At 33.5% G+C, this 27,712-nt stretch overlaps 4 protein-coding genes across 5 annotated transcripts in view; 2 read left to right on the top strand and 2 right to left on the bottom strand.

Annotated features, from left to right (window-relative positions):
• The window catches only part of LOC109601526 (neuropilin and tolloid-like protein 2), a 198,912-nt gene extending 182,724 nt beyond the window's left edge, over nucleotides 1–16,188 (top strand). For both annotated transcript variants that reach the window (XM_049970590.1, XM_049970589.1), the window contains 2 exons: nucleotides 14,304–14,635; nucleotides 14,718–16,188. In XM_049970590.1, coding sequence (XP_049826547.1) covers nucleotides 14,304–14,635; nucleotides 14,718–14,931 — 546 coding nt within the window. In that variant the 3' untranslated portion in view covers nucleotides 14,932–16,188. The remainder of the gene's footprint in view (nucleotides 1–14,303; nucleotides 14,636–14,717) is intronic.
• Nucleotides 16,189–19,439: 3,251 nt separating this feature from the next.
• On the top strand, nucleotides 19,440–19,820 carry LOC109601537 (cuticle protein 19-like). Its single transcript, XM_020017781.1, has one exon. It carries the CDS (start codon nucleotides 19,440–19,442, stop codon nucleotides 19,818–19,820), a length of 381 nt encoding a protein of 126 aa, XP_019873340.1.
• Nucleotides 19,821–20,246: 426 nt separating this feature from the next.
• Nucleotides 20,247–20,642, bottom strand: LOC109601547 (adult-specific cuticular protein ACP-20-like). Its single transcript, XM_020017791.1, has one exon. The coding sequence runs from the start codon at nucleotides 20,640–20,642 to the stop codon at nucleotides 20,247–20,249; it is 396 nt and encodes a 131-aa protein (XP_019873350.1).
• Nucleotides 20,643–23,521: 2,879 nt separating this feature from the next.
• Nucleotides 23,522–24,119, bottom strand: LOC109601557 (larval cuticle protein A2B-like). Its single transcript, XM_020017802.2, has one exon. It carries the CDS (start codon nucleotides 24,117–24,119, stop codon nucleotides 23,682–23,684), a length of 438 nt encoding a protein of 145 aa, XP_019873361.1. The 3' UTR covers nucleotides 23,522–23,681.
• Between the last annotated feature and the right edge of the window lie 3,593 nt (nucleotides 24,120–27,712).

The following is a 27,712-nucleotide window of genomic DNA, read 5'->3' as shown; positions in this document are numbered from 1 at the left end:
GCGGTGAGTTGTATTCAAATTTTCTAAATAAAACCTTAACTGTGCATGAATGACCGACTCAGTACCCCGATCTAAATCGGGTTACAACACAATCTTTCTGCTACTCATCCGATAGTACGAAATGAAGACCAAAAAAAAATGCAGAAAATAATTTGCCTGTAATTTGTCCGAGCTTGTAAAAAATTGGTGGTGAGTGTTCTCCCCACAGAGTACGTACTTAAATTCAATAGACATCTATTTTTCAAAATTAACAAAAATGAAATAAGTATGTTACTTTTCTTACTACGTACGTTAATAATCTTTTGACAACGTCCTAATCAATGTCCTCCTAAATTTTTATTATATTTTTCTTTAGCTTGTTTAAAGTGTTTGGTGGTGGTTGAAGTGCTATTATTTGCTTTCTCATATGGTCCCATAGATGATCAATCGAATTTAAATTCGGACTTCCAACTGGCCAGTTCATCAGCGGAATATTTACCTCAAGGTAGTCTCTGACAATTCTCGTAGTATGAGGTCGAGCATTGTCATTTATAAAAATAAACTCTTCACCAATAAATGAAACATAAGGTTTTTCCTTATATAACTACCAGCCAGGAATGTTTGTTCCGTATGTACCTGTAAACTAATGCCTCCCCAAACCATTACGGATCCTCCACGAAAAGTAAGAGTTTCAGGTATATTTCATTGAGCGTAACGTTCTCCTAGTCATCGATATACTCTTCTACGATGATCTTCGCTACTTAAAGAAAACCTAGACTCATCAATAAACAAAAAATACATAACACCACTCAGCTTCTCCCAAATGAAGATACTCTTGAGCAGAATTCAGTCGACCTCTACGATGTGTTTCAGTTAATAAGAAACTTGTTACACCAAGGTACATGATTATATTGTCTTTCTCTACTCTTCTTCGTATGGTGTCCTGACTTATTCTTAAATTATAAGTCAAGGAAAACTGTTGCTGCAGTATTGTACTGGTTACAAACCATTTATTTAAGAGCTTGGATTCTTAAATACCGGTCTTGTTGTGGTAAAGTTATTATTCTTCGCGTCTGTCTCCGTTCATTGGTACCCGTTTCTTAAAATCGTTTAATCACTTTTGAAATCGCCGATGTGATATCTCATTTTGACTCTTTTCTTCCTCCTAAAAAGCAAAGGCATCGCACAATTTTTTTTTCAAATGTTGCAATTATTTACTCTGTTTAATTTCAAGAAATGTCGACGTTTAGTTTTTTCTGTTTAACGGACAAAAACAAATATGTTGGCGAAAACTTTAGGATATCATATGGCTAAAGTGTGAAAACTAATAATTTAATAACAGGCCGTTTAAAATTGTATTAAAAAAATGACTTTCAAATTTAATGTAACGTAAATATTCCATAATTTTGCGGCGCAGTTTATGTGAAATAAAACAACGTATAGTCATAAAAATGCTAAAAATGTTACAATATGGTTAAAAAAAATTTATCGAAATTTTATAAATAAAAATATAAATGGACTTAATCAATTTCTAACTCTCCCATTTGAATATAATATCATGCAAACTTCGCGTAGATTTTAATAACTTTTTAAAATTCCCACAGACAATTTATTAATTTAGACATCTAAGCACACAATAACAGGATTTGCATTCCTGCTTCTCCCACGTTTTAATAAGAATACCCGAAAGCGAGTTAAGACACTAAACAAACGTCGTCAAAAATATGTTTGTTTGTGCTTAAAACCATGTCATAAAGGCATTAGTCATGACATAATATAGTTACGAGTATACGACAATCTGCTTTCATTAGATGAATTAACTTGTTGTTTAGTTCAGTTTTGCTTTTATCGCACGAGTTAATGCCCCGCAGTTAAAATTATGTTAAGTAAATGTAGATTGTCGTATTAATTCGGGATTTGTTAAGTTGTAAAGTAAATTATAACGATGACGCTAAATTATCCTAACAAGCAATTTGTTGCGTTTGAAAGAAACATTATAGCGAAACATCTTCGCGGAATTTAACGACTGAACGAATGTGCAAAGAGAAAAAAAAATCGAAGAAACGAAATTTAATGTTCACGTAAATGTTAAGTCCCGATAACATATATGAAATCGTTTATGGATGTGGCACTTTTCTTATTATTTGTTTCAATATTCGCTATTATATTGAAAACCCAGTGTTGACTTAAAAGCATCTGATAGAAGTTCACTTCACTAAATTCAGTGGCATTTTAAAGTAATGCAACATTACGAAGTTTCCATTAAATTTAATGAGACCCGACAGAACACAAGTGCAAAAATTTGTAACAATGTAAAGCGGTGACTTTAATATTCATGCGGAGATTTGAAGCTTACTATAATTTTAAAACGCTGTATTGTACGGAAGACTTACTTTCTTATTATACTATTTATCAATGAACTGATGTCGCTAAAACTTGTTATATTTATACGTCATTATATTAAACTTTGAAAGAAATTATATTGAAACTCGTTGTTACGTGTTTAGTATTTTATTTCTATTTTTGTCTATATCAATTTGCTGTTTGGTTCAGTGTTGCGGTTCAGCTGGTTTCACACAGTCAAAGTGATCCACTAAAGTCCCGAGTACGAAGACCTCGAGGGTTTCGTCAATTAACACCATTAAAAGGGGACGAATTATCGGGTTTAGGGAAGGTAGTCTTTCCATCAGAGGAATTGCTAGATGAGTTAATCGGTCTGTGTTTACTGAGGTTGACTACTGGCTCACATTTTCTGTAAAATAGCGAGAAGATCGCGTCAGAGCCTGTCGACGAAGAAGAGCTATTATTGAAGAGAATGGGAAATACTTTATACATTTTAAACTTTCTCATATGTGGGCAACTCATTGCTGTTTCGTCATGTAAAATTATTTTGTCTCCACAATTATCACATCGCATTTGATGCTTCCACTGATCCCTGAACATTAGCGTCCGAAGATTCCGAGAAAATATATGTAATTCAGCTTCTTCACTAGAACAACATGTAGCTCAAACTGTTGGGAGTAATGACTAGGAAATCTCTTCGTATGAAAGCATGACTCCTATTGCACATTATTATTAAATTACTAACCTAATTATTAACCATACTTATGTTCAAGGCATCTGTTTTGTGTGTGTAATAGTTTCTGCTCGAAGGACCAATGTTTTGTATGTGCTGGACTAGTAAAACTGCCAAGTTTGTGATTTTTCTGTTTATTTTGCTCGGAGCATCTGAACGTTGTGTGTTGCTCTCGAGCTGACTTAAAAGTAAGTAACTTAAAGCTAATTCACCCTAACTAACTACGGGGAGGGGGTTGCGCATTAGACGTTGCCAATGTTGACAAATGCTCTAACATGCCGCCCGCCTTGAAAATACAATTTTCAATAGACAAATAAATATAATTAATACATTGGAAATCAGAATAGGAGTCATAATAGAAAAGTCAATCACAAGGTAGCGCACACACTTTCGAAATTGCTCGTTTTAGCACACCGGTTGTGCTTTTTACACTCACTACACGCACTTCTTCATCTTCACCAGGATGTAACTCAAGAATGCGTCCCATACGCCACTGTAGAGGGGGCAGTTGATCGTCCTTAATGATGACTAGATGTCCTGGTTTGAGGATGTGTTGACCCGCTTGTTTCCATTTCAACCTGGCTTGGAGTTCGGACACGTACTCTTTTTGCCAACGTTGCCAAAAGTGGTGTTTCAGTTGATCCAGTCGCTGGTAATTATTGAGTCGGTTGACAGGAATGTGGGAAAGGACAGGTTCAGGAATTGAAGTTAAACATTTGCCAATTAGAAAATGACCCGGCGTTAACGGAGATAAATCATCTGGATTTGTTGATAATGGACTTATTGGACGCGAGTTTAAAACTGCTTCAATCTGTGACATTACCGTATAAAACTCTTCAAACGTAAACTTATCATTGCCTAATATTCGCCTCAAGTGATGTTTAAAGCTTTTAACACCAGCTTCCCATATACCTCCAAAATTAGGTGATCGCGCAGGAATGAAATGCCACGTAATACCTTCTTTATTCAAAAATTGATTAATATTATCTACGTTAGTGTCAACAAACAGAAATGCTTCTTTCAATGCGGAGTCTGCACCAACAAAGGTGGTGGCATTGTCGGAATATATGTTGGAGGGCAAACCTCGTCTAGCGATGAACCTTTTTAACATTTGTAAAAATGCCTCTGTGCTCAAATTAGTTAATAATTCTAAATGGATAGCCTTTGAAGCCATGCAAACGAAGACACAAACATAAGCCTTTATGATTTTAGCACCTCTTGTTATTCTATCTTTCAACAAAAATGGTCCTGCGTAATCCAAACCAACGTTTGTGAAAGGATTGAACTGATTAACGCGGCATTCAGGCAGATTTCCCATCAAATATTCCATATTCGTTGGCTTAGCCTTAAAACATCGAATACATTTCCGAATTATTCCTCGACATACGGTGCGACCTGAGATTGGCCAATAATTATCCCGTACGGAATATAATAATTGTTGAGGTCCGCAATGTAACAGTCTGACATGCTCATTTCTGAGGACCAATTCTGTTAAAACATGACTCTTTGGTAAGATGACAGGATGTTTTTTGTTAAAATTATAATCACCGTTAACTAATCGACCACCCACACGTATTAAATTGTCGTTATCAATAAACGGATTTAAAGACAATAGTCTGCTTTTTTTATTAATTGGCCTTTTATTTACCAAATCATTATACTCAGTAACAAATGTTGTTTGTTGCATTACACGTAGCAAAACTACCATAGAATTTTTTAATTCGGTACAGCTCAGAGGGCCAGATAGTTTTTTTTCCTTACAATTTGAAATAAATCTTAACATGTATGCAACAACGCGCTTTAATTTTGTTATCGACGAATATCGTATGAAGATGGATTCGTCTGTAATGGTTGTTTGCAAACAAACAGTTTTTTGCTCTGGAATTATATTCGGTTCAGATTCCGTAAATTCTGGCCATTCTGACTTATCTTTAATGAGCCACTGTGGGCCATTTGACCAAAACGTGGAGGTTTTTAAAGCATCTGCATTCGTACCTCGTGATAATAAATCTGCAGGATTTGACTGAGACCTTACATGATTCCATTGTTCTTGTTTTGTAAGTGATTGAATCACACCCACGCGATTTGCAACAAAGGTTTTCCAACGCGATGGACAACCTCGTATCCAACAAAGAACAATCGTGGAATCTGACCAAAATAATTGTGCTTGAATGTTGAGTCTGATTGATCGTCGTACCTTGTCTGTTAATTTTGCGAGTAATGTTGCAGCGCATAATTCAAGCCTTGGCAATGATACCTGTTTAATTGGTGCAACCTTTGATTTGGAACAAAGCATTTGAACAAAGTACTGATTTTTAACCTTACATCGTAGGTAAATACAGGCACCGTAAGCCGCTTCAGACGCGTCTGCAAAACCGTGGAGCTCACATTCCTCGTACTCTGGCTTCAACACAAACCGATCAATCTTCAAGTTATTCAAATTTTGAATATTATTTACAAACTCTGACCATAGAATGGATAAATGACCAGATATGGGATCATCCCAATCTAGTTTTTGTAACCACAATTTTTGAATAAGGATTTTTCCCAAAATTGTGACAGGTGCAATCAATCCCAAAGGATCAAATATTTGACCTATTGTTGACAAAATGAAACGTTTGGTTGGAAGTTGTTGAGAACATTTAAGTTGACTTGTTTCAAATTGAATAATATCGTTACAAGCATTCCATAGTATACCAAGCGTCTTATTATTGTCATTTGGTCCCAAATGAATTAATCCAACATTTAAATTGTTATTTACTTGAAATTTAGATAACAATTCTGAATCATTACACAACCATTTGCGCAGTTCGAACTTGCCCCGTTGTAAGATGTTTGACAGTTCTCGCTGAATGCGCAGTAACTCCGCCTTTGAATTAGCACCCGTAATCACATCGTCTACATAGAAATCATTCTCAATGATCCTGCTAATTTCAGGAAACTCTGTTGAATGATCCATAGCTAATTGTTTCAAACATCTAACACTTAAGAATGGTGCTGATGCTGTGCCGTAAGTTACGGTTGCCAGCTCATAGGTTTGTATTGCTTCATTTTTGTTGAACCTCCAAAATATTCTTTGCATGCATCGTTCATCAGGATGAACCAGAACTTGACGATACATTTTTGATATATCTCCTGTGAGAACATATTGATTAATTCGGAATCTCAATAGTATGGAAAACAACTCATTTTGTATGGTCGGGCCGCTGCATTGAACATCATTTAGCGAAAGACCGCTACTTGTCTTGGCCGACGCATCAAATACAACACGTATTTTTGTTGTCAAACTTGATTCTTTTAAAACCGCATGATGAGGTAAATAATAATGAGTACCAATCTTCTCATCACCTACATCCTCGACTTGTTTCATGTGTCCTAGGTCGATATATTCTTGCATGAATTCATCGTAACTTTGTTTTAAATGGGTATTTTTCGCCAATTTTCTTTCTAGCGACTGAAATCTATTTAATGCTCCTTGCCTTGATTCGCCTAGCTGACCCTTTTTGTCGTTAAACGGAATTCGTACAATGAATCTGCCAGACGAGTCGCGCTCATAATGATCTTTAAAATGATTCTCGCAAAACTGTTCCCTTTCATTAAATATTTGATACGAATCACCTATTTCCTCTATTTCCCAAAAACGCTTCACGATTTCATCAGTTTTGTTTACGACTAAACAATTGACTGAATGCCTCTGATTCCCTTTACTCCAACCTCCTATAACGATCCACCCAAAGGACGTATTTTGCAGCATAGGATTATGTTTTCCCAGTGAAACACGCTCAGGCAGTAGAACCTTCCAAAATATGTCGGCACCCAATAGGATGTCGATATCATTGCATATATTGAAGGTTGGATCTGCCAAAGTAATACGACTTGGAAGTGTAAAGTTATATTTTGGCATTGTAGTAGAAGGTATGGGTTCTGTGATCTTATTCATAATGAAACATGAAACGCATGTTTTGAATGAACCTTGAACAGAAGAAATGTCGAGTATTGTTTGATATTGAATCTCCGATATAGTTTGACCAACACCAGAAATTTTAAATTGGGTTTTGTGTTTATCTAAATTTAACATTTTAACAGCCCTTTCAGTCACAAATGAACTTTGGGACCCGTTGTCAAGTAGTGCACGTAGAACTTGATTGTTGCCTTGTGCATCTGTTACATGAATTAAGACCGTTGACAAGTAGACTTGCTTTTGTTCATTTGCCACCGAGTGACTGACAATGGTAACTGGCACTTCAGGGTCAGTGACAATTTCACTTGCAACATGTGTCTCAATATGTAGTAAGGTATTATGCCTTTTGCCACATTTTCGACAACTAAATGAATGGCATGTTTTTGTGTTGTGTCCCTGTTTTAAACAGTTTAGACACAGCTTGAGCCTTTTAGTTTCTGAGATACGGTCATTTATTGAGAGCCCTTTAAATTTATTACAGTTGTAAATTGCATGATCCTTTTTACAATAATAACAACTGACCTTGACAGACACAGTGGTGGCATATGCGCTTGATTTGAATGGTTTGTTCTTTGGCTTTTTAGACGTTTCATGTTCGAGTTTCTCTAAAAGCTCACAACGCCCTTTTAGAAATTTATACATATCCGCCATGTTTGGAATTTGTGAGTTATTGTTGACGATCTCCCATTCGCGTCGGGTAATATCGTCCATTTTGGTTGCGATTATGTAAATTATAAGAGTATCCCACGTATCTGTCGGCTCGCCCAAAGATTTTAGAGCACGCAAATTTTTTGTCACAGAGTCGTAGAGATCTCGCAATTGAACATGTGATTCCTTTGTAACATTTGGATGATCGAAAATGGCTTTGACATGATTGTGAATTATTAGGGACTTGTTCTCGAACCTATCTTCCAACAATTGCCAAGTAATATTATAATTATATGCAGTAATTTCAATGGATTCGATTATACGAGCAGCATCCCCTTGAAGACACGAGCGCAAATAATAAAGTTTTTGAACGTCGGACAAAGATTCATTTGCATGTATCAATGACTTAAATGCATCGCGAAATTCTAGCCAACCGTCATAGTGGCCCTTAAAACAAGGTAGATTTATTGTAGGCAATTTTATACCTGTAATTGGATTGCTCGCGACTGTATCTGATGATGACGTATTCGATTGTGTTTGATTATTTATGGGATAATCGTTGATTAATCTAGTAATTTTTGTTGTAACGTCATAGAATGAATCTTCAAACTCCGCCAATTCAGAACTATCCTCATTATCTTCTAGGTAGTCTATTTCTGTACAAATGGTAGAAAATTCATCTAATATACACGAATGTTTTTCCAAACGAATTCTTAATTGTGCTATTAATTCGTCATTAATGTTTGCGGTGTCTATAGAGTTTACGTAATTTTGCAACCTGGTCAGCTTGCCTTTGATTGTACGACGTTTACATTGTAATTTCTTAATGCTTTCAGTAGACATTGTGATCGTTTTGTTTTTCAAATGTAAAGGATTTTTTAAATTGGCAAATGTGCATGCAGGTAGTAGATGGGAAACAAACTTACCGACTCAAGTGGTTATAGACACGTGTTACGCAGGCCTTTCGACTTGAAACCAATGGTTGTGGACACGTGCAATGCAGGCCCTTTTGACTTGAAACCCTGGTATGTTCTTGAAATGACCTTGATGTTGCTATGATTGTTGATTAGACTTCCCTTTGCTGGAATTCTTCTGGAATTGATGCCAAATCCAAACTTGACTTGCCTGCACTGGTTATTTCAACTGGAACCGTTGCCAATTGAACACTAATTGCTGTTTTCGGTACGACGGAACTTATCGCCACGTATTCTTCTGTGTGTTGAACAGGTGTTTTCCGTTCGCCCTTGCTTCTTGTTGATCTTGTACACGTAATCCGGCTCGAAGGACCAATGTTTTGTGTGTGTAATAGTTTCTGCTCGAAGGACCAATGTTTTGTATGTGCTGGACTAGTAAAACTGCCAAGTTTGTGATTTTTCTGTTTATTTTGCTCGGAGCATCTGAACGTTGTGTGTTGCTCTCGAGCTGACTTAAAAGTAAGTAACTTAAAGCTAATTCACCCTAACTAACTACGGGGAGGGGGTTGCGCATTAGACGTTGCCAATGTTGACAAATGCTCTAACAGCATCCGAGACGCTCAGTTTTAGCAAACTGGACCTCAAATATGGTCAATAACGAGTGTTTGAGTATTAGATTTGTTTTGACCACTACATTCTCCAAACTTATCCCCAGTTGAACATATGTGGAATGTAATAGGAAGAAGATGAATTATCCTAAACGACTAGACCCCCTGGAACAAACAAACCTCGAAATTCGGATAATATAAGACTCTTTGTCTCAGGAATAAATTAAGATTGATTGATACTCGATATCATTTTAGTTACTATTAACATTAATACATTTTAATTGGGTTATTGTTTCATTTTTCGTTGTTCCATCAAAAGCTTAAAAGATTTTTGATATCGATTTGAGTGTTATTCTTTAATTGCCGCTGATGAAAACCCTTTTAGCGTTAACGATGGCGTTTAATAATCTTGTAGAGATTTACACCTCACTGACATTTTATAAAATCCATGTTGAAAGAACAAAAGCCTAGAACTTTTGTTATCCTTTAATTGCGGCTTATGAAAACCTAATTTACTAAATTCCGTTAGAAAAAAACTCCAGACATTTAAACAGCTCCGCTAAACTTAATGAGACCCGAGATAAAACAAAAGTGTTAAGAGAGGAAAAATTAACAATGATATTTATTATTCGTGTAAAGATTTAAATTCCACTAACAATTTTAAAATCCTTAATGGAAGAACTACTTTTCTTATTACCTTGTTGCAGTTTTCGCCTCTTTATCAAAAGCCTGGAAGCCTTTTATTATTGACTCGGTTATTATTTTTTAATTGCAGTTGATGAAAACACAATTCGCCTGGAAAATCGTTCTCTTCTTTATTATTCTACCTGAAACGACTTAAAATTTTAATTGCTCAAACTCCATTGAATTTCATTAACAGGATTATTTATATCGTGAAAAATACTGTAAAACGTAATACTCGTTTTTATTTCTTTAATAAAAAGTAGATTATGCGTTACACCAAATAAATATTTCATATTTAAATTAGTTTTAGGCCACGTAACATTTTCGTTTGTGTGTTTGAGATATGTTTTATTCACTGTCAAGGAGTAAACGTATGGAGTGTTTGCCAAGCTAATGTGAAAATGAGAACAAACAAATCCGATATCACATCATGGTTTGATCAATAACCTTTGGGCTGTTTACCGTATTCGTTCTATTAAAATGCACTACTGTTATTAACACGACAAAAATTAGGGACAACATATGAAAACAAATTTTAACGCTCCTGTATAGTGGGGTCATTAATTAGGGAGCGGAACTAACTAAATTGGGTATAATGAGAAAAAAGGGTGTTAATTAAGGCTGGGGTTCATTTATAATGTGACAGAAATTTATACATTTCATTAACTTACAATCAGATAAGTGTGTGTTAGTATAATCGATCATAACTTACGTGACAAAATTGAACATGACTTTAAATTGCTTTATAACTTTTTAAATTTGTTGTTTCTTGTTAAAAGTGTTAGTAACTATTAAATTAATTCAGTTATTAGTTTTATTTGGAACTATTACTTCTCTGAAATACAAACTAATGTTATATTGTAGATAGTTATGTTCCTTCCTCATTCTCATTCTCAATCTACGTCTTATTATTCCTGATAAGGAAAGATCAAAATGCATTAAGAAATTACACTCTTTTTTCAATTCAGCATGTTAACATATTTTGACCAAAATGTAAATTTAACCATACATTTTGATACGCCCCGTATACGTTGATTATTTACGAATAAAAACGTAAAAATGAAAGCAACGAGGTTGAAAACACGCATCATTTGTTTTAGTCGATATTTAAATATTCACTTTGATTTTAACTCTGTTCAAGAATTAACAACTAATTTCTACTGCCTTTTCTTAAAATCATGCAGAGACGTCATTTATCAGAAGCTAACCGACATTGCGTTGTGAGAATATTGACCAATCCGTAGTCTACAGACTCTATCAACGGTTTCTAGAGACAGGACATGTGCGAGATCGGTCTAGTAAAGGTCGACCAAGAGTTACATTTGGCCGAGAAGACAGATTATTATTGAGAAAAGCACGAGTGGAACCAATAAGAAACTGTACACTTCTCAGACAAGATCTGGTTTTGGCTGCATGACGTTACATAAGCCCAAGGGCAGTTTTAAATCGGTTAAATGATACAGGACAGTTGCAGGAGATCCATAAGCTTGGTGTTAGAAAAGAGAATTGTGGCAAGAAGAATGAAATATTGTGAGTATTTAGTGATAGGAGGTCAGTATGAGTCTGGAGACCTCCAAGTCAAAGAATAAATCCATAACTGGTATGGGTGGCATTTTTCTAGAAGGTAGAACGGAGCTCTACAAAATCAGGATGAGCTTATAACTAATATACCACGTAGGGTACAAACTGTATTGGAAAGTAGAGGCAGAATTATGTGTATTTTTCATTTTAATTGTAGGAACAAAATATCTTATTTATTTTGTAAAATAAATTTCAAATTGCCTTTGATTTAATTACTTACTGATATTTATTTCTATTATTACCATTCTACTATTACAATTTTAATTTTTAATAATAAGTTAATTCTAAAATATGCTTATTATTTTTGCGATCAGTTTATTTTCATTTCAACATGAGCATAAAATTTCCCCTTTTCACACAATTTCCTGGTATTACATGGGGTAATTAAGCACACACAAAATGAGAATAATTATTCTTATTTAGATTATAATCTAATTTTATAACAAGGATTTAAAAAATGTGTGGCATTTAAAACTTCTTTCTGCATTAATCTCACATACATATGGCATTAATTGATGGTGAAGCTAACTCTATTTGAATTTCAATCAATCATCTTGTTAACATTGGAAAATGTACTTAAACAAACTTAAATTAAAATGATCTAATTCGAGCTTACACAAACTGATCAATAATCAGGAAAACTTTAATAATTAGTGGGTATGTGAGCACTTTAATTATTAAACATTAAATGTAATAGGTCAAACATGAAATAACAAACAAATATTAATATACTGATGGCGAAAATTAATTTGTTTTAACACTCGCACAATAATTTATCAGTTGATATAAAAATAAATATGTCAATACAGATCTGTTCACAATGCGTTTACTAATGTCTCTTTTAGTAGATGGATAAATCTTGATGGATAAAAAAAATCTCATTTTCTACAATTTATCTTAAATAATCCTCCACGGGTTGCCCTCATATTAAATTATACGGTTTATTAAGATATACAGGCCGCCCTCGCTAACGAGTCGCCGACAGTAGATAAAACTACTTATAGCTGAAAATTAAAAAATGCAAATGAAAATTTATTAAAGCACTGCATCTAATTTAAAAACAGACCCCGCGGTCACGAGAGGATCTTAGTTTTACTAATAAATTTCACCTGCACATTTCGCATTTTGTTTTCGAAATAATAAAACAGCAGCGACGGATCCAATTTAAATTATTTTCCGGAATATTTAGATTAACTGCGGTTAAAGTTACACCAAACCAAAATTTAATCAATTGAAACCAATTAGTCCGGGGCCCGGGTAATTTATATTGTTGTTATTTCATTGAGTGAACGGGATCAACAAACACCATTGCGCTTGACCACACCGTTCAAGACACAGAGATCGGCTAAATTTAATTTGCCCGCTTCCTTCGTTAACTTCTTGACCAACAGTTGTCCTAACCCAACAATACCTGTATTAATTAATAGGGTACTCTTACGCTCCGTTGTGTCCCGCGTATTCTTGTTGTTTGTACTGGGTCTGTGTTCCTTATTACGGGAAATAATGGAACTCGAATTAATGCGACGGTCAATCAATTAATTGGAAGAGAAAATAAAGAGTAAGATTTGTTATTTTGTTTTCAGCTTCCCGCAAATTGACGTTTTGTTCGGAACTGGAAGTACGATTATTTTCTTTTTTCGTGCTGCTATGAACGTTAAGAGTTATCGACTTTGTCATCTTCAGTTTTGTTCAATAGTCTACAACTTAGGAAAAACTTTACATTTATTATATGATTTGTTGTCTTTATTATCTTACTTGTAATGTTGGGAAAATTTTTTATCACTTTATATATGCATATGTTTCATGTTTTGCTTCTTTGTTTTCTCTTTTCTGGAAACAGGTTGGAGGAAGCGTATGGTCTATTCTATGTCATTTTCCCTTTTGACTAAATACATGAGCAAACTCCACTTATTCGCTGGTATTTTAAACCTTTTTAATTTGAATTTCAATCACAATTCTTATATATTCATTCTTGACCGGAGTAGCATCTCCCTGGGACTTAATATAACCATATTTATCACCATTACCCTCAATTTTCACATGACCAAGGGTCTTCATCAAAGTAACATTTTTGTTCCGTTGAGGTGGTAATCAGAATTAAATTTATATTCTATAAAATTCTGTATAGATCATAAAGTCAAAATTTGCATAGAATTCACAATATCATTTGAAATTCGAGATTTAACATTAAATTAAATAATAAATTAAATAGAATGTATTAATTTTGAATCTTTCCTTATATGAATGTACTTAACTCCTTGAGGTCTCAAAAACTGATATTGCTGTTGGTTTCAATATTATCATTACGTTGTTTTATAAAAAAATAAAAAAATTAACACATCGTTTGTTGATAGTTTATCAACCGTTCGTTCATCTCTTATTTTTAACAGTTGCTTTATATTGTTACATTTCATTTAAAGTATATGATCTCAATTGAATGTAGACTACACCATTAATATTTCTTTATTTGTTAGTTTTCTTGAAGTATTTAATAATGCCTTTCCAGGACTAGTCGTATTAAGGACAAATTTATTGAATAATATTTTAAATCCGAATTAAATTTATTTTCTATGACTTGAATGAAGCTGAAGCATTCTGATCGCTCAAAATTTTCATGAACTTCACAATACCATTTTATTTCCTAAATAAAAAATAAATAAAATGGCTTTTGTAGTTTTATTGTTGGTTCATCAACCATTCATTGTGTAATCATAAATAGTCATATTTGCTTTTTGTTGTTAAATTTCATCAAAATATATGAATTTATTTGAATGTAGACAATGTAATTTATATTTCTGCTGTATTTTTTATGGTTTTATTGGAATATCCAATATTGAAATATGCCTTTCCAGGAGTACATTCGCCAGAGCAGAGAGCACCAGCTCAACGAGCTGGACAAGCAAGATCCCGCAGACAAGAAGCCACTGAAGGAGGGCAGCCGTTCCCGGTCACAGAGTTCACCGTCCCTGGATTCGGAGAGGTTCGACGCCGCAAATTCCGTCAACACGCCGTGCTATGTTCCCGGCGGCGAAATCCTGCCGATACTCATCAGGAACGAACACAGCATGAGTCCATCCAACGGGGACGCGTACAACACCAACATATACACGGTGGACAGCGAGAATGTGCCCGAGATGTGCGACAGCGCCTGCCAAACTCGTGAGAGCCTCTTCAACACTCAAGGGTAAATAATTTCAGATTTTTTTTGTGGGGGCTTTTCATAAAGAAGTAAGTACGGAAACGATTGTTTTTTATTTTTGACGCAGATACAACTCGGGCAACAGCACGCCGAATCACAGCGTGCACACGAACTCGCCGCCAGCGCCTTTCAGCACGTTCGGCTACAAGAAGGAGGGCAAATTCAAAGCGGAGGCGAAGATCGAAATGACGCCGCACAAGAACAAGTACAGTGAGGACGGGCGGCGGCCGTACAGCGTCCAGACGACGAAATCGGCGCCGGACGTGATCGTCACACACTGACAGTTGTCGTCGGCCGAGTGGGAGCCGTACAAACGGCGCCACCCCCGGCACTACCTGAGGACGACGCTGCGACCGGTCCAAAACGTCGAGACTCAACCCGATCCCCCGGTTTTCTCGTGATATTGCGGTTTAGCCAGTTGCGTTGTGTCCGGTGTTTTCAGGTTTTCTCTTGTGTTACATAGCCCCCCACCCTTGCTCTCATCCTCCGAGATCATTATCTTTGTTTCTGCAGGTTATCAACGTTCTATGAGACAGTAATAATATACTCAGAGGATGAAACGACAATCCGTTTAGTTACCACAAAGAAAATTCCTTCATTTTAATAATGCATAATTTCAAATATGTGCTCTGTTTTTAGCTATAAATTGACATGTAGGTTTCCTGGATTAATGAATTAGCAAAAATCATGTTATCTTTGTGGCAACGTTTTAGTTAATTAATTAAATCAATTTTATCCAATAAACAATTAACGCAATTTATTTATTTTTTTAATTGACACTCTTAATCAAGTTTATTGCGTATTTTTGTTGTTGCAAAACTGTATTGCATCAATTTTTATTATTTTGTTGGACCTACAAAATTATTAATTTTATGATCTAGATCGAAATGAGACCCGAATTTCGACAATTTGTGTCAATCTGACAATTAAATAAACAATAAACAAAATATTCAATAAATTTAATCACGAGTGCATATTAATTTATTGCATAATTGGATGTGATAAAGATGAAGTATGTTACGTTATATTTAAACATAAAATTTTATAAGTGTTGGTCGTTTCCGCCTTGTTTCTATTAAAATTCACTCATAATTTAAGACTGAGAACGAAAATCTTAGTTGTAATTAAAATGTACCTAATATGGAAACGCGATCTGTTGGAAATCTGTTGTCGTTCTAAAAGTTTTATTGTTCTTCGAAAATACAATATAACGGTATTTCAATTATCTCGCAAACTTAATCAATATTGTTATGTACCACGAAAAATAAATAAAAAAAATGTTATTTAAATTGATTCATTTCAAAGTTTCAATTTTAATTGTATTTAACAGTTTTGAATTCATATCACTCATGGTGTCTGCCATTTGGTAAATTTATTTTTATCGCACCCAAGTCCACCACAAATTCATGTTAATTGTAAATTAAGTATTATACACATTTTTAATACATGTTTTACATAAAAAACAATTTCATAAGCAGTATTGTATACTGAACTTTTTCATCGTAAGTTGAAATGTAAATATATATCAAGATAATAAATGATTGTAAAAAATAATATAGTTTTATTTACAAAAAAAATAAATATACATATTAATTGTCAATAAACTCCACGTCACTTTTGGGCTTTCCAATTTTGTGGACCACTGCTTGGAAACCGTTGTGCTTGTCGGCCTTGTATTCGACTATCCTGGCGGTACCATCGGCCTCCTTCAAATAATAAAAACCTCGCACCTTGTCACCAGACCTTTCTTCATAGTGTTCCTTTTGGTCGCCTGTTTCTTTATTATGCACTGCGTAATGGAATCTGTACTTCACCGGTTCTTCAAATTCATCGCCGTCGAAATGGGTAAGTACTGGATTTGCCATTGTGACTGCCACATTATTCAGAGTAAAATAAATAACCAAAAGTATTAATGTTAAAGTGTACATTTTGGCTCAATTGAAAGGTTGTTTAAAACTGATACTGTTATAATATTTTTCGTTACTTTATATTATATACACGGGTATAATTTCACCTCTGTGCAAATTAATGAAATATTTGATTAACCACTGCGTTTAATTTTTAAGTGTTTTAGTTTTATTACATAATTTTATGGCTTAAATACTAATTAACTGGCGTATAATAATCATCATTAAGTTAATTACCCCATTAATTAGTTTAATAAATTGTTATTCCCAAATAGTTGGAGCAAAAGTTTTTATTAGGAATTTTGTACTTAAAATAAGTTACGCCATTTTCAGTACATTATTTTTATTAAGAAGTGGTCGGAATAATTTTATTTCAAATTAAATTAAGCCCAATACGTATTATATATTGAAATGAATTTTATATCATATCTAAATAAAAGTGTATCATATTACATACAAACTTGCTGAAAATATTTTATTTAAAATGAGTTATTTTTTGCGTCCATTGTGTTTTCTATATACGTAGTATAATTTTATAACATATCAAAGATATTTAAAACCTTTTTTGTATTTGAAAGAACCATTATATAAATAATTCATGAATAATTATTTATTATAAATCACATAAGTAAACCCAAACAACCATGGAACGAATTATTTCCATCTATTAAAGCAATTTTCAAAGTTGTTCAATTGGTAGAGGTTTGTTTGTTTGTATGTCTTTTGAAACTACTGAACTGATTTTAAAAATTCTTTCAGTAATACAATTCTATACTGTCCCCGTGTAGTATACGTGGATAAAAATAGGTTTTCTGTTGGAAATATCAATATTTCTAAATCAAGCCGGAAGGAAAAGCACTGCTTGGCTGCTCTATCGACGAGCGCTGACCGGTTCGATATGAAAATAATGTATTAGCAAAATATTAGTCATCCGTAGATCTAAAAAAAGTCAATGACACGGTATATATTATATATATATATATATATATATATAATATATAATATATAATAAATATATAATATATAATATAATATATAATATATAATATATAATATATAATATATAATATATAATATATAATACATAATACATAATACATAATACATAATACATAATACATAATACATAATACATAATACATAATACATAATACATAATACATAATACATAATACATAATACATAATACATAATACATAATACATAATACATAATACATAATACATAATACATAATACATAATACATAATACATAATACATAATACATAATACATAATACATAATACATAATACATAATACATAATACATAATACATAATACATAATACATAATACATAATACATAATACATAATACATAATACATAATACATAATACATAATACATAATACATAATACATAATACATAATACATAATACATAATACATAATACATAATACATAATACATAATACATAATACATAATACATAATACATAATACATAATACATAATACATAATACATAATACATAATACATAATACATAATACATAATACATAATACATAATACATAATACATAATACATAATACATAATACATAATACATAATACATAATACATAATACATAATACATAATACATAATACATAATACATAATACATAATATATGTAAAAACTTCTTTCCTAATCTGGACGAAAAGCATATCACAATTCGTTGGTGTTTTTGAAAGTACTATCCAATATTTCCCTTGCCTCTAATTAGAAGTGGACATCTTAGTCTTCTTCAACAGATCTACCAGTTTTTCCAAAGCGCCTCGATAACCAACTAACGACGCTTTGAGACTAAACCTCTCAACCTCAATTTGACTTAAGCCATCATTCATCATTCAAAATCAGTTGCAGAAAATAAAACCGAGTACTGTTCACTGAATGAGCGTCCCTGACTCAGCTACCTTTAATAGAAACAAGGAATAGTAAGAGACAGTTACACTTATTAATGTCATTAATGCAAAGTGTTTACAACAAGGACCTCAATATTTAACCGTGCGGTATACCAATATTAACGCACTTTGTCTGCAACCTATCTATTAGTTAAGATCTGTACCAGGTGATGCAATTCTAATCTACACCACAAAACTTTAATTTTTGCTTAAGTAAGGTACAGAGGTGGCCAATCTGCGGCTCGTGAACCACATATGGCTCTTTGAAGGATTATTTGTGACTCTTGATAAATGTACTCGAGTTGCCTTTTCATTCCAGAATTATCAAGAGAAGTAAAATAAATGTGTTTAATTTTTAATATTTAAATTCAATATACATATTTTGCACTTTTATTTATGGTTTCAATAAATATAACTTTTGTAAACAATTTTTTTAATACTCTTTTTGCATACCTATATATATATATATATATATATATATATATATATAGAGCAATTAAATGTATGTGTCGCCATTAACTCTGACAAATTTATATTAAATACTGTTTTACATAAATTAAATTAAATTTTAAATTGTTACATCGCAAATTTACTTGAAAATTCTTCAATGAATTCTGCAAAACAACATTGTTCACAAAAAAAATCGGCATAATTCAATTCATCCAACCATCAAAGGTGAATCAATTAACGTGGCGTAAACAAAGTTTCACTAGTTCGCGATAATTCCAATTAAAACAGCATTTAAATTAAGTCGAATGACGAAACTGAATTGTTCAAATTTGCAATATGCACCCGTTATTCAGTAATAACATAGATCATAAAGCACCGAGGTGGTGAAGCGAGAATCGATGAACAAGATAAAGCAACATGAAAGAGGTGGAAGCCGACTATAAAAGCACAAACGGAAAATCAAATGTTATCAGTTGACTTTTACAAACTGTAATACAATAACGAATAATGTTTCGGTTAAGTGCTTCCCTGTTGGTTTTGGTCGCCATTACCGGGTACCAGTGCGGCTACATCGTCAGCAACGAACTCGGTTACGGCGAGGAGGAGATCAGCTACGAAGGACACGACGAACACCAAGATTATCACGAACCGGCCAAATACAGTTTCAATTATGCGGTGCACGATCCTCACACCGGTGATGAGAAGCAGCATTACGAAGAACGCAACGGTGACGAAGTCAAGGGTACCTACAGTCTGAAAGAAGCTGACGGTACCACCAGAATTGTTGAATATAAAGCTGACAAACATAACGGTTTCCAAGCTGTGGTGCATAAAGTTGGTGAGCCGAAACAAGAGGAGCACATCAGTTACGGAGAGCACGAGTATTAATATTGATCAGGAAGGTTTCGAATTCAGTATTTGATTAACTGTTAACGTTTATAAATGTTTCATATTTATTTTATATAATAAAATCAAAATCTATAATTGTGCTTTATTTTATTATTTGGAGAATAGAATTTGATATTAATAAAAAAATATTATCCTATGTTAAGTTATTTTCAAGAATTTGTTTTCTAACAATAAAATAACATTTTATTAGCTATTAACAGGAAATTTATTATTTAATTTACATGAATTATTAAAACCTAACACAGAAATAAATGGACTTCAATTACGAATGAATATGCAAATAAAATACAAATTGTTACAAAAATTACATACTAATACCACAAAACAAAAAGTCAAAAAATAAAATATTTGTAAATTAACAATTAGATATAATATACATCACGCTGAGGCGCCTCAGAGTTCTTCTTAGAAATATTTTATCCCACCTACGTAATACTTATTAGGCACTCCGGTTTTATGAACAGTGGCTTCAAATCCGTTGTGCTTGTCAGCTTTGTAATGAACAATTCTGTAGGTTCCATCAGCCTCCCTCATCGAATATGAGCCCTCTACGACATCTCCATGTCTCTCCTCGTTATGCTGCTTTTCATCTCCTGTAAAATGATCATTCACTGCATAGTTAAATTTATAATTAATGGGTTCGTGGTGGTCGTTTCCAAATGAGTACTGGTGCTGAACTTTGCTATCTGGTTCGAAAAAGCCGACGTGTGGTCCGCCGTAATGCAGCTGATTTAAATCGGTGTAACCCGCATTGACCGTAGTAAATAACAGGGTGAAAAGCAAAGAAAGTTGGACGTACATTTTTGCAGTGTGATTCATAAACTGAAGACGATACGTAACGTATGTCCGTTTTATAGTGATACGAATAACAGATGTGTGTGTCTTTTCATGTGTGTTTTCATTGTTCCACACTTTCCCTTCGAAACTATATGATTAATTATTGCAATTAACACATTTTTAAATCGGTTCACTTTAAAATTATTATTAAACCGGATTATTGAATTTCTCCGAAAACTTTTTCTCAGCAGAAGCTACAAAGCATAAAGTCGTATTAAACGCAGTTAAAAGTTGGCAAAGCTATTCCTGCATGTAAATACGGCCCAGACGCTTCCTTTCGATTTTGCCTTCAATCAAAACCGAGAGAAGCTTTCAGGATAATATAATTCTATAAGTGTTCATTCAAATCCTTTCAGTAAGATTTTCATAAACTGGTTTACATTAACACCAAAAAAACATGATTTTTAAACTAACAACCTAAATTCCATTCAATAATAAGTGCAATTAGAAATTATTCAATATTTAGTCTTATTTTGTTAATTATAAGCTACAATAACAAATGTTAGCATATAATAATATATATTTTATTTAAATTTCTGACATTAATTAATCTAACATATGTATATTAACTAGAATAATATTAACAATAGATATACTTATAAGGAAACAATTAATATAAAAAATAAAGAATATATAACATATCTGTAATAAACATATTGCCATGAAACATGGACATGTGGGATTATTATAAAGCTACAAAATAAATAAAACATCGTCCACAACAAAATTGAAAAACAACATTAATTAAAAGAAATCATATAAAATTTTGTTTTATTTTCATCTTTAGTGTATGTATAATTCATATTTTAAATCGTTGTTAAAATAAATAAATCTTCAACAGTCTGTTTATGCTAATTATTTCATTTAAAATATATTCAACTAGTTACTAAACTGATCGAAAAAATTTAAGCATATTGCCTTATTTTAGAACTGTAATAGTAGAATTTTAATAAAAGAAATAGATATCAATAAGAATCAAATCGTGTCATAATTCTGGAGGAAGTTGTCTTAATTATCTGGCTATGAGCTGGTGGGCAATTAATGATCTTCCAACCATATCCCAGGCATGTTTTATGCAATTCAGATCAGGCGACAAGGCTGGTAAGGGCAGACGCTCAATTTGGGCATTTTCTAAGTGATTGATGATAGCCCGCGATCTAGCGTTGTCGTCTAAAAATCAAAAATTATTTCGGTCGCAGATGTTCTACCTCCTAGAAAAATACCACGTCACACCAGTATGGACCCATCTTGGTTTGTGTGAACTTCCTGCACATAACGTAGATTTATACTTTGACATGAAGGTGTCCAGACTCGTACTGACTTCCTAGCACTAAATACTCCAAATCTGCTCTCTTTTGTTAACATCCCTGTATTCACTCTTCATGTCACAATTCTCTTTCCTGACATCAAGCTAATCTCGCTGCACGATGGGTGGCAGCCTTATGGGTCTTCTGCAACGGAGTCCTGCATCATTTAACCAATTTAAAACTGCCCTTGGGCTTATATGATGTCTAGTTGCCAAAATCAGGCAATGTCTGAGAAGTGTGCAGTTTCTTATTGAGTTCGCTCGTGCTTCTCTGATTAATAATCTGTCTTCCCGGTCAGATTAACTCTTGGTCGATCTTCTCTAGATCGATCTCGCACACGTCCAGTCTGGACGAATTGGTCAACATTAAACGCAGTGGCCATATCAACTAGCTTTGAGCAAGCCTGAAGCATTCTTTTAGCACGATGTCGTTCAGTTTCTTATAAATGTTGTCTTTGCATTATTTTAAGAAAAAGCAGTAGAAATTGTTTGTTAATTCTTGAAAATCAAATTAAATATTTAAATATATACAGAAACCGATGATGCGTTTTTTTAAACCACGTTGTTTTTGTCTAGGGTTTTATTGTTTTCAATTTTACGTGTTATTTACAAATAATTAACGTGTATAAGGGGTATGAAAATATGGTTAAATTTATATTTTGGTCGAAATATGTTAGTATGATTAACTTTTTTCGATCAGTTTATTACAATATTTCAGTCGGTGACCCACTAAATTTATTGTCATCATTATTATTACTTTTATTATTGTTATTTTTGTGAATGAATCATTGTTGTCTTGAAATTCGACACAAAAAAATGAAGAAAAAAAAACTTAAAACATAAACTAAACCCAAATGTGGGAGGTAACACAATAGGTACGATGGATTCTAGAGCCTGAGAGATCGAAATGATAGGTAGGCAATGTTGTACAAAGCGGCCCTACTTCAGACCAAGGACTGGTAAACCAAGGACAAATACCGCAAATGAAAACCGATATTTTCTATTAACGTAGAGCCCTTAAAGACTATAAGTAACAACGATTTGAATGGACAAGTCTCATGTTCACTAATCGAAGGAATGGAATAGATGAGCTGTTCCACGAAATTGTCGAGGAATTCTAGTATCATGAACACTTCAAGGGGGTTCCATTATGATATGTGGAGGAATTTGTAACAATTTCGCAGCCATGGATCAATATTCATCAAGAAGAATTAAATAACCTCGTAGAAAACATGCAGAGGAGATATCAAGAAGTCATCTATACCCATGTTAGACAAGAGAAATTAAGTAAAAAATTTTAAAAAATAAAATAACACAACGCGATTTTTGAACATGAGTTTATTTTACATCATTAAGACATAAAATCATGACCAAAATGGACAATTCGATTTGTAGTGGAATATGTCTTCTAAATTAAGTATACTGTTTATTGTCAAAAAATGTATTAATCAAATATACATATTAAAAAATACAATGAAAAACCTGGTAAAATAATAATAATAATATATATAAATTAACTATATATCAGTTTAAATTAATACAATAATTATTAAAAGTAAACAAATCCCTACAAAAAATTATATTATTAAATGAAAAAACACAATTCAGTCCACATAAAAAGAAAATAATGCGTTATACGTAAATACTCAGTCGAAAAATACACTTACGTATCGCAAAAAAAGAAATAGTAGTTAAAGTTAAACATCTAATTCGTACACTTTGTGCTGTTCAATTTGGGCGTCCAACTTTTCGCCAGAGGATTGGAGAGCATCGCCGACTTCCGCCGATTTCGGTTTCCTTATATTCCTCACCACAGCCTGAAATCCGTTTTTGCTGTCGGCCGTGTACTCGACGATCCTTATCGAACCATCGGCTTCTTTCAGACTGTACGATCCCTTAACGGTGTCGCCGTCCCTTTGCTCGTAGTGCTCCTTCTCGTCCCCGCTGTCCGGATCGTGCACGCCGTACCCGAAATTGTACTTCACTTGTTCGTTCACATAGTCCTGATTGTAGTTGTCGTAGTACGATGCCTTCTGTTCGTCCTCGTCTTCCAAATCCAGATCTGCGTCTGTTGTGTAAGCGGGCACGACGACCAGTGCGAACAGGTAAACGATGATGTATTTGCTGGAAGACATGTTCGGTTGAATGCTGGATCAGTGTATGATTCAATTTGGACCGCGTCGGTGTTTTTATACATTACAAATTGACCACTTCCCATTTATTTTGTGTTTTAATATCTATGCGGTACGAATAAAATTTTAAAATGTTTATATAATCTGCAATAACATGTGCAAAATTGACCTGATTAGTGGTAAATCATCAGAGTGATTAAACTTTAATGTTACAACGTAATTAATAAATTGCTGAATAAATTTGTTATTCGGCTCACTGTAATTGAAAATTGCGTCCAAATTGTATTACGATTTTAATGGAATGCGAAAATAATTATAAAACGTATTATTAGGCACGATGAATGAAAACTGAAGAAAGTTGAATAATATGCTAATGTGAGAATCGGCTGTACGTCTCGCGATGCGACGAACGAATTGCCGCATTTACCGCCCCGTCGTCGAAACTCACTGACAGCCCAATAAACCGACTCCAAAGAGAATAATTAACCGACCAACTAAAAATACGCACTTCACAACTAACAAAATTTAATAATCCGGTCCCCCGAAAACGCCACGTCGGAACGCGTAGCTTTGTCGGGTTGCTTTTAATATGCCTCGCCACAGCTCCATATCCATTAATTTTATCAGGGTATATATACTCGTGTTCGACGATAGAGCCGATAGAGCCATCAGCTCTCCCGGAACTGAAACCGACTCCCGCAATAAACCCGTCGCAGTTCCTTGTTCTCTTTTGGACGCTTCATTTTGTTACCGATACAGTTTGTAAACGTATCCCCCAGAACAACTGCGCTTTAAAGGGGGCGACTCTGAATATTATGTTACCGCATGAGAAATATCAATTTGTTTGGTCCGCGAAGTTGGCCATTGTGTGTGGGGGATGGAAATTAACGACGTTTGCTGAAAGAAACGATCGCGAATAATGAAAGGGAACGAAGGATATTAATAACAAATTTAAAAAGGAAATTAATTTAAAGGAGAAAAAATGTAAGAGTTGACACAAATACAAATTACGGAGGAGTAAAAATAAATTTGCAATTGTGAATGAATCAATAAGTCAAAAGAAATTGAGACGTAATCTTCGTATTGGGGGGCAAGAAAAACCAATTAATTGAAAGCTCAAGATTTTTATGCTGATATTTTTTTTAGGTTTTATTTTATGACAAAAATTAAAAAAAAAACTCCAATTAGTGGGATCTCTCAAAACAGAGTCAATTAATTTCGTATCTTTTCGCTAATTCAATACAAGGTGAAAGCAAAACTGTCGATAATCGAACCATAACTGTCAGGAAAAAAGTCTAATTTATCAAGATGATTAGAATATACCGATTAGGAAGCCTTTGATCCTACTGAATTTTGGGGAAGATATCATGCATGACAGACACAGTAAAAGATTCCCAACGGAGCAAATTTGAAGACTTTTACTTTGTCGCCCATAACGTCTTTCTCGAAATGCAATCAGATCAATCGCTTTTTGATTGGTATAAGTTTTTGATTTTTTTTTTTTAATTAATCGTGAATAAACAAACCAATAAAATTTATTGAGTAAAAAATGCACGACTTAACTTTATCATAAAACAATACTTTTTATTTTTGATCAAGTTTATACATACCATAAATAAAATTTAATACATAGTATGTCCTGTATGGGTATCGATGATTACTTGATATCTTCTATCAATTCTTATTCAATTCTTCTTAGGGTATATGGACCTTGTCCATTAAATTAAAACTCGAAACAGTGGAAGCACTTCAAATGCATGCATCATCAATATGATATAGATTACGAGATGTCCGGAGTAAGTTACAAGGTCTCAGTACCCGACATTTCGAGCCGTCATAATTGGTGAATGTAGTCTCCTACATATATCAGACCGATTATAGTGGGTTGGTACATATATAATTCATATACAATATTACAAATTTCTTCCCATACCATAATAGAACACACTAAAAATAAATAAAATTCTTGAACTGCTCGACAAATTCGTGAAACACCTCGTCTGGACCAAACGCAAACTTAACAATAATCATTTTACAAACCAATTCAACTCTCGTCTGTGAAAAGTACAGATTTCCATTCTTCCATCCATATAGTTGACATGAACTCCTCTAACTTTTTCCAACTGACCAGCCAGTTGCGACGAGGACCCTGTAGCATCCTTACTGGCTCTCAATTGCGAATATCAGTCTTCATTTGCATACTTTTCCTGGGTCTACCACTTCTTGGTTTATCTAAAGAGAGAAATAACACTATGCAACAATGAATATTCCTACGATTTTGATTCGATTGATCCCAGATTCTAACATTCCAACACCCCTCTCGTTTGGAGTTAATTTGCGAAATGTAGGGTTGATTTACTATGAAAATTAAAATGAAAAGATAAATATTTGTTTCTACCCATTTTTATACACTAAAAGCTTCAATGTTAAACGAAATGCCTTAATAATCTTAAAAAATATTCCATTTTGTTGTGCAACGTCAAAAATATTAACGCAAATAATATTGAGATACATTATCGGACTGAAATATTGGACATATTCTTACGATTATCTTAGGATAACTTAAAACGGTATAACGAATTCTTAATAAACCGAGATTAACAAAAATTAATTAATTTCTTAAATCCATATTTTTGACTACCACTGTATATATTACAATAGTACAATTAAGGTGGACCCATCTTTATTTATAAAAGTTTAATATTCCTAACTTTTAAATACGAGTTTATACATCCCCTTAATGTTTGTTTCTTTTTTTAACACTCCCAAAGATTTTTACAGACGCGTTAAAAAATTGCTTGTTAATTACACCCCATTTCGCAACACAAAATAAATTACGCAAAACCATCTTACTTTGTTACACTTGAGACACGTCTTTATAAATTGGTCTCCGCCAAAACGACAACAAAAACGTATCGTATTGACATGCATTTGCATATGTCACGTGAACAATAAACTTGTATTCGAATGTTAAATTTAGTGGACCTGAAATTAAACTGGTCGCAAATCCTGGTACACACGGACCAGCTTGTACCGTTCCATAAACCAAACAAAATTTAATTTCATGCTCTATCGGGGTTTTAATAAAACCCCCAATAAAAACAGATAAATTCAGTTTGTCAAACGGGAACTAGAAAACATTATGTCTAGTTTAATTGGTGGCACTCGAAACGTTTACGTACGCACGTACTTAATAGTTGGTCCATTTGAAAGTCGCAGTCGTGAAATGTCACTAATTAACTTTTCGATTTGACGAAGTCGATGCCGAACAATTTGAAAGAAATACAGCAGATTAATTAAATATGTTTTAAATTGTGGACATGTAATTTTCTCGACATAAATCTACTCTCCATTATGAACGGACGGAGTTGACAGTTCCACACTGAGCTATTTTAATTCCGATGGAAATTGGATTTGGAGTTTAATATTTGGAAATACTCCCCGCATTAATTGGTTCTTTTAGGCTTCTTTTATTGGCATTTTTTTCTTATTTATTAAAGTCTGGTGTTTATAAACTTCTCAGTGTGTTATTGGGTCAAAAAAATTCAACAAGTGTTTTTTCTAAAAGTTTGGAAAGCTTTCTCTTCATTTGAGTT

The sequence above is a fragment of the Aethina tumida genome, chromosome 1 (genome assembly GCF_024364675.1).
Source record: "Aethina tumida isolate Nest 87 chromosome 1, icAetTumi1.1, whole genome shotgun sequence".
NCBI classification, from domain to species: Eukaryota; Metazoa; Arthropoda; class Insecta; order Coleoptera; family Nitidulidae; genus Aethina; species Aethina tumida.
The sequence above is the reverse complement of the archived record's forward strand: the minus strand, read 5'-3'. Positions and strand labels throughout refer to the sequence as shown.

What these genes read in the sequence shown, in the direction of transcription:
- LOC109601537 (XM_020017781.1), top strand. Translation starts at nt 19,440, where the DNA reads ATGTTTCGGTTAAGTGCTTCCCTGTTGGTTTTGGTCGCCATTACCGGG.
- LOC109601547 (XM_020017791.1), bottom strand. Translation starts at nt 20,642, where the DNA reads ATGTACGTCCAACTTTCTTTGCTTTTCACCCTGTTATTTACTACGGTC.
- LOC109601557 (XM_020017802.2), bottom strand. Translation starts at nt 24,119, where the DNA reads ATGTCTTCCAGCAAATACATCATCGTTTACCTGTTCGCACTGGTCGTC.